Raw genomic sequence first — 7,905 nt, 5'->3', positions numbered from 1 at the left:
CGGAGGGGGAGACGCGGAGGGGGAGACGCGGAGGGGGAGACGGGGCGCGGGAGGGGGAGGGGCGACGGGGCGCGGGGGAGGGGATGGGGAGACGGGGAGGGGGAGGAGGAGGGGGAGACGGGGGAGGGGGAGTGGGAGACGGGGGAGGGGGAGGGGGAGACGGAGACGGAGACGGGGCGCGGGAGGGGGGAGACGGGGGAGGGGGGGAGACGGGGGAGACGGAAGACGAGGGGGGGGGAGGGGGAGACGCGGAGGGGGAGACGCGGAGGGGGAGACGGGGCGCGGGAGGGGGAGGGGCGACGGGGCACGGGGAGACGGATGGGGAGACGGGGGAGGGGGAGGAGGAGGGGGAGACGGGGCGCAGGAGGGGGAGGGGGAGCGGGAGGGGGAGACGGAGACGGGGCGCGGGAGGGGCCGCGGGAGGGGGAGACGGGGCGCGGGAGGGGGAGGCGGAGGTGAGGGAGGGGTGAGACGGGGGAGGGGGGGTGAGACGGGGGAGGGGTGAGACGGGGGGAGGGGTGAGACGGGGGAGGGGTGAGACGGGGAGAGAGGAGACGGGGAGAGAGGAGTCGGGGGAGGGGGGAGAAGGGGGAGGGGGAGACGGGGGAGGGGGAGACGGGGGAGGGGGAGACGGAGCTGGGGAGGGGGAGACGGAGCGGGGGAGACGGGGCGCTGGAGGGGGAGACGGGGCGGGGGAGACGGGGCGGGGGGAGGGGGAGACGGAGCGGGAGAGGGGGAGGGGGAGACGGAGACGGAGACGGAGACGGAGCGCGGGAGGGGGAGGGGGAGGGGGAGGGGGAGACGGAGACGGAGACGGAGCGCAGGAGGGGGAGGGGGAGGGGGAGGGGGAGACGGAGCGCGGGAGGGGGAGACGGAGACGGAGACGGAGTGCGGGAGGGGGAGGGGGGAGACGGAGCGTGGGGGAGACGGAGCGCTGGGGAGACGGAGCGCGGGGGAGACGGAGCGCGGGGGAGACGGAGCGCGGGAGAGGGGGAGCGAGGGAGGCTGGAGTGAGGGAGGTTGGAGCGAGGGAGGGGGGAGCGAGGGAGGGGGCGGCGAGGGAGGGGGGGCGAGGGAGAGGGAGGGGTGGGGCGAGGGGGGGGGGCCAGGGTGGGGTGAGGGAGGGGGGCGAGGGAGGGGGGGCGAGGGAGGGGGGGCGAGGGAGGTGGGGGGGATCGTGAGCGAGGGAGGGGGAGCGAGGGAGGCGGAGCGAGGGTTGGAATGGGGAGGGGGAGGCAGAGAGAGAGAATTCTCTCGTACAGCCCCCTGCAGTTTAATTCACTGGCAGGATCCCCGCTCATGTTTCCTTGAATCTCCACCCCACACTAGGGTTAACCTCACGAAGCACAGTGTACAAATTACATCAATAGTGCCCAGGAATGCAGAGTGTTTGGGCAACGCACACACGGGGGACCGGCAACAAAGAGGACAGTGTCCTAGCAACCAGTCCAACTCGCCCCAGACCATCGCAGAGGGAGCAGCCCATAAACCCAGGTCCCTGACAGAAATGAATCGTCACCCCATTCAACCCAGGACTCGTGTAGCGATCCCAGACACAGGGGGCATCAGGCCATCCCGATCGGCGAGGGGCCGAGAGCCACAATGCAGGACCTGGGTATCGTAGGCTGCTGGTCTGCGCCTCTCCCTGTCCATCCCTCCCCACCTCCCTTGCCCCTTCTCTGTGCCCACTCCGTCCCTCCCCCGATCACCACCCTCCTCCCACCTACTTTGCCGTTTCTCTGTCCCTCCTTCCCTCACTACCTCCTTTCTCCCTCACCTCTCCGTCACTCCCCATATCTCCACCTTCCCTCCCACCCCCTCCCCCAAACCTGCTCTATCGTCACTCACCGTCTCAGAAACACACCCTGGGGATCACTCCCACAAACCACCTCTTCCTCTCAGCCACATGCTCAGTGCCTCGTTTCCCCCCACCCTTTCACTCTCCCGCCTTCCCTTTCTCCCCTACGCCCTGTCCCTGACCCCCTCGTATACTGGGCCACCCTCCCGCCATCTCCCCCCGCCCCCCGCCGAGAGCCAGTGCTGCTGCTTTCAATGTTCCCTCCACAGTGGCCTTGCTGTGTGTTGGCAGATTGTCGGCCTTGCCCCGATAATCCGTGCGACCGCCTACTTCTCATTATCACGTGCGGTTTCTTCAGCACACGGAGGGAGACACCGGGTGGGGGAACACACACATCCGCAGAGAGGGGAGACAAGATTCCTATGAATTGGGTTGGCGGTCAGCGATGGATTTTGACAGAAATCAAAACACAGAGGTTCGAGGTGCTGCTCGCTAACCAATCAATTCAGACCCTAGCTCACCAAATCAAAATCTTTTTCTTCTTACTGTGACGGCTGCACAGAGACTGCTGGGGCAAAGGTGACAGTGTAGAGGGAGCTTTACTCTGTATCTAACCCCCTGTACCTGCTCTGGGAGTGTTTGATGGGACAGTGTAGAGGGAGCTTTACTCTGTATCTAACCCCGGGCTGTACCTGCCCTGGGAGTGTTTGATGGGACAGTGTAGAGGGAGCTTTACTCTGTATCTAACCCCATGCTGTACCTGCCCTGGGAGTGTTTGATGGGACAGTGTAGAGGGAGCTTTACTCTGTATCTAACTCCCTGTACCTGCCCTGAGAGTGTTTGATGGGACAATGTGGAGGGAGCTTTACTCTGTATCTGAAAGACTTGCATTTATATAGTGCCTTTCACAACCTCTGGACGTCTCAGAGTGCTTCACAGTCAATTAAGTACTTTTGAAGTGTAGTCACTGTTGTAAAGCAGAAATGCTGGCAATGCAAGCTCGCACAAACAGCAATGTTGGTTGAGGGATAATTCTTGACCAAAGCAGGACACGAGAGAGAACGCCCCTGGTCTTTTTCGAATAAATGCCGTGAGATCTTTTATATCCACCCGAGAGGGAAGACGGAGCTTCGGTTTAACGTCTCATCTGAAAGATGGCACCTCCGACAGTGCAGCGCTCCCTCAGTGCTGCACTGGAGTGTCGGCCTGGATTATGGGCTCAAGTCTCTGGAATAGGACACAGTTGCCTCTGCCGCTTTCCTCAGTTCTCCTAGCCCACCGGGTCACATTTCTCTGAAGGATTCCCCCTGTCATCGCGCTGAACGTGTATCTTTCTCTAGTTTCCTTCCTATTTATTCTCACTCTCTCATCTTGTCCGTGAGACCCACCTCCTGCTCCCTTGACCCTATTCCCACCAAACCATTGACCACCAGCTTCGTTTCCTGGCTCCCGTGTTAGCGGATATGGTTAATGGTTCTCTCTCCTCAGGTAGTGCTACCCTCGCTTTCAAATCTGCCATCATCACCCCTCTTCTCAAAAAAACTACCCTTGACGCCCCCACCCACTGACATTGCAAACTACCGCCCCATCTCCAGCCTCCCTTTCCTCTTCAAAGTCCTTGAACGTGTTGTCGCCTCCCAAATCCATGCCCATCTTTCTCACAATTCTATGTCTGAATCCCTCCAATCAGGTTTCTGCCCCGGGCACAGCACTGAAATGGTTCTCATCAATGTCACAAATGGCACCCAACATGACTGTGACAGTTCGCTATCCCCCATCATCATTTCTTGGCCTGTCTGCAATCTTTGACATGGTTGACCACACCATCTTCCTCCCCACCGTCATCAAGCTGGGTGGGACTGCACTCGCCTGTTTCCATTCTTATCTCTCTAGTCGTAGTCAGAGAATCAGCTGCAATGCCTTCTCTTCCTGCTCCCTCACCATTAACTCTGGGGTCCCCCAAGGATCTATCCGAGCCCCTCCTATTTCTCATCTATATGGTGGCTCTCAACAAAATCATCCAAAACTGCGGCAGTTTCCACATGTATCACCTCTCACAACCCCTCCACTGTCTCGAAATTTGCTGCTTGATCGATATCTTCTGGGAAGACTTCAGTAAGACCCTGTCACAAACTCTCTTCCCGAATCACTGACTTCATTCCTCTCCCCAGCATCTATCTGAGGCTTAACCAGACCTTCCGCAACCCGAGTGCCATATTTGACTCCGAGATGAGTTTTCAACCACTATTCCAACACACTCCTGGCTGGCCTCCCATGTTCTATCCTCAATAACTTTGAGTTCATTCAAAACTGCTGCCCCGTATCCTAACCCGCACCCATCCCGCTCACCCATTACCCCGTGCCCTAACCCATACTGTCCCGCTCACCCATCACCCCCTGTGCTCGCACCGAGTCCCGCTCACCCATCACCCCTTGTGCACGCTGCCCCGTGTCCTAACTCGCACCAAGTCCCGCTCACCCATCACCCCCTGTGCTCGCTGCCCCGTATCCTAACTCGCACCGAGTCCCGCTCACCCATCACCCCCTGTGATTGCTGCCCCGTGTCCTAACTCACACCAAGTCTCGCTCACCCATCACCCCCTGTGCTCACTGCCCGTGTCCTAACTCGCACCGAGTCCCGCTCACCCATCACCCCCTGTGCTCACTGCCCGTGTCCTAACTCACACCCAGTCCCACTCACCCATCACCCTCTGTACTCGCTGCCCCGTGTCCTAACTTGCACCGAGTCTCTGAACAAGTTTTCATCCCATGTCCCAATATCTCATTATGTGGCTCGGTTTCAGATTTTGGGATGTTCAGGGCACTATTTAAATACAACTTGTTGTTGAAGGAACAAACGGTCAGTGCTGCACTGTCAGCCATGAGCCAATAGCGGGGCCTGCCAGCCTGTACCCAACCCGACCAGGAAGCCCAAACTGCAGCGTAGCCACAGCATCACGTCCCATCCAACACACACTCCAAGGACACACAGGACGGGATTAACTCATCCCGAAAATATAGGAGGCACAGCTTGCGCGCACTCAGTCTAGGGGTCACGATAGAGGGAACAAAAATTACAGTGACTCCTACTGCTGAATACAGGCAGAGAGATGAGGAGACATTACAGCCAGATAGTGACCTAGTAGGGGGAGACAGACACCGAGAGAGGTAGAACGCGCTGATGGTGGAGGGCAGACAGAAGACGCTGAGGGCAAGGGGGCGAAGGGCAGACAGAAGGCGCTGATGGTGGAGGGCAGACAGAGAGGGCTGAGGGCAAGAGGGGCGGACAGAGCGCGCTGAGGGCAAGGGGGGGGTGGAGCGATGAGGACAAGGGGGGGCGGAGGGTGCAGAGAGCGCTGAGGGTAAGGGGGGCGGAGGGTACAGAGGGCACTGAGGGCAAGGGGCCAGAGGGTGCAAGAGAAGTGAGTGTTTCCAGACAGTGACTGCAGTTAAATCCAGGGGAAACTTCAGTTGGAGGGGCGGTGCCACCTCTTTGGCACCTAGTGTCACCCCCTACCCCAATCCTTTGTGTTTGATGGTCAGCTCCTGATGTTTGTGGCTGTGGATTGGAGGAACAGATTCTGAGGGCATCACTTTTTGCAAGTTCCACACGCCCGTGGGGCCCGTTCAAACTTCAGAAACTTCTGCCAAACTTTGCCAAATGTTGTGAAGAGCAGCGAATGGGGGAAGGGGAGAAAGAGCGAGAGACACAGAGCGACTGACTGCCCATCCCGGCTCAGTCACAGCCCAGAACAAAAGGCTGGGAGGCCAGGCTCGGGGGGTGGGGGTGGGAAGATGGCGATGGGAAAAGGAAACGGGAAGAGGAATAGGAAAAGGGGAAGCCCCCCTCCTCCGTCAGGATCCAACCCCCTCCTCCCAACAAACAATCCGACCGCAGCAACTTGCGAGAAAAAGTTTGAGTAAAGTTGGGACTCACCGTCCGGGCACCGGGAGACAGGGCTCCGCTCGGGAGGTAGGGAGCCGACAGGTCCGGGATCATGATGAAGGGGTAAGCAGCTCCCTTGAAGAAACCTCCATCTTGCCTTTTGACTGGGAATTTGGGAACATGGCCGAGGGACAGAGAGAGAGAAGGGAAAAGTTGATCAAACTTTCTCCGTGCAGCCGAACATTGCAAAGCTGCCAGCCAGCGAGCGCTCACCTTGCTGCGGGAAGTCCCGGGGCTTGTCCGCCTGTCGGGGCTGGGCACGGCGCTCCGCCTGCAAAACACAAGAGCTGTTAAAGTGTGCGGGAGGGCGGGGGCGGGGGGCAGAGGGGCCGGGGGGCCAGGGGAAGGCAAGGGCACCGGGCACCGGGAGGCTGGTCGCCCTCACTCTCCTCACCTCCGGCTCCGGGGAGCTGCCGACATCCTCCGTCTCATTGACCAGCGAAGACTTGACATCGGCCAGGTCCCGCTCGGCGGAGCCGCTGCCCGGGCTCTTGTCCTCCTGCTCGCCCTCGTCCTTGAAGGAGATCATCTCGTCGGTGGCCCCCAGGTCATCGCCTCCACCGTTCAGCTGGGGCATGTTCGCGGGACCGGGACCGGGACCGGGACTGGCGCGCGCGCTCTCTCTCTCTCTCTCTCTCTCCCCCCTTCCCTCTCTCTCTCTCTCCCCGCTCCTTGCCGCGCTCTGATTGACACATTGATGGACATGGAACTTGCCAAGCTCCCTCCAATCAGCAGCCCTCGGGGCGGGGCTACTGGCCGTGAAATGGACACGATCCCAGGAATGCCCCCAGCCCCTTCCCCCGGAATATTCAGCAGCAGTCTCTGCCTTGTCCACAGCCCAGGGGCCCTGGGGGCCATCAGTGCCCCCCCCAGGGGCCCAGTGTCCCACTGCAAGCCCCGGGCCATGGGGCCATCAGTGCCCCCCCCCCCCCAGGGGCCCAGTGCAAGCCCCGGGCCATGGGGCCATCAATGCCCCCCCCCCAGGGGCCCAGTGTCCCACTGCAAGCCCCGGGCCATGGGGCCATCAATGCCCCCCCCTCCCAGGGGCCCAGTGTCCCATTGCAAGCCCCGGGCCCTGGGGGCCATCAATGCCCCCCCCCCAGGGGCCCAGTGTCCCACTGCAAGCCCCGGGCCATGGGGCTATCAGTGCCCCCCTCCCGGAGCCCCCATGCCATGGGGCCATCAGTGCCCCCTGCCCTCGGGGCTCTGCAACCCGAGCCCGGGGAACCTCCACCCGGAGTCTCTGCCCAACTTTCTGCGCGCAGCGGCTCATCCAGCGGAGGGAAAGACAACCGGAGCCTCACTGAGACAGGCAGCTCCATAAACCGAGTGTAACAGGGCGAGACATCAATACACAGACACATGCTACTCAGACCAATCCCCCTATATACACCACACCCCTCAGACCAATCCCTCTATATACACTGCACCCCTTAGACCAGCCCTCTATATACACTGCACCCCTTAGACCAGCCCTCTATATACACCGCATCCCTTCGACCAATCCCTCTATATACACCGCAGTGCATTGGACAATCTCTATCTACACCACACGCTCCTTACAATGATCCCCTCCACATCTCACTCCCATTTATAACCCAGGGTACTTTTTGCCCTTTTCTCCACCCAATTCAGTGGCACATTCTCTTGACTGATCCCTGTTTAACTTGTCCGATGTGAGTGAGACTGAGGCTGAATTGGGTTCTCGTACCATCTCTCGCTGAAGGCAGGGACCCACAACCCTCCCCATCCCAGGAATCATTTCAATCGATACTCGTTCAATCCAAAAGAACAAAGACTTTAGATCTCATTCCTTGCTGATTTTCGGAGAGCAGAAACCCTTCTGGAATTCAGCAGGAAATCTTGTGTTTCATTGCAGTCAGAGGGTTACAATTTTACTTATCACTGACTGGAATCTCTCATTTGGAGGACTTCCCAACCAAGCTCCCCTTTTATCACCAGCAATTCTTCACCAACCTTGACAGTTCTCTTTGATGGTGGAGACTTCAACACTGAAGATCTATCTTCCCATCACTGATCAATGGTTATCATCCTTTCATCATCATAATCAGTCCCTCAGAATCGAGGAAGACTTGCTTCCACTCTAAAAATCAGTTCTTAGGTGGCTGAACAATCCAATACAAGAACCACAGACTCTGTC

General features: G+C 59.4%; 1 protein-coding gene across 1 annotated transcript; it reads right to left on the bottom strand.

Moving 5' to 3' along the window:
* Positions 1-5,735: 5,735 nt before the first annotated feature.
* Positions 5,736-6,364, bottom strand: LOC139250438 (transcription factor 7-like 2; the record flags this gene model as incomplete). The annotated part of the gene is made up of 3 exons (XM_070872839.1): positions 6,139-6,364; positions 5,958-6,015; positions 5,736-5,848 (listed from the first exon to the last, which is right to left on the bottom strand). Coding segments are annotated over exons 1-3 (354 nt in total), but the record flags the coding sequence as incomplete, so codon positions are not given.
* Positions 6,365-7,905: the final 1,541 nt, after the last annotated feature.

This window comes from Pristiophorus japonicus, unplaced genomic scaffold (genome assembly GCF_044704955.1).
Source record: "Pristiophorus japonicus isolate sPriJap1 unplaced genomic scaffold, sPriJap1.hap1 HAP1_SCAFFOLD_372, whole genome shotgun sequence".
In the NCBI taxonomy this organism is placed as follows: Eukaryota; Metazoa; Chordata; class Chondrichthyes; family Pristiophoridae; genus Pristiophorus; species Pristiophorus japonicus.
The sequence above is the reverse complement of the archived record's forward strand: the minus strand, read 5'-3'. Positions and strand labels throughout refer to the sequence as shown.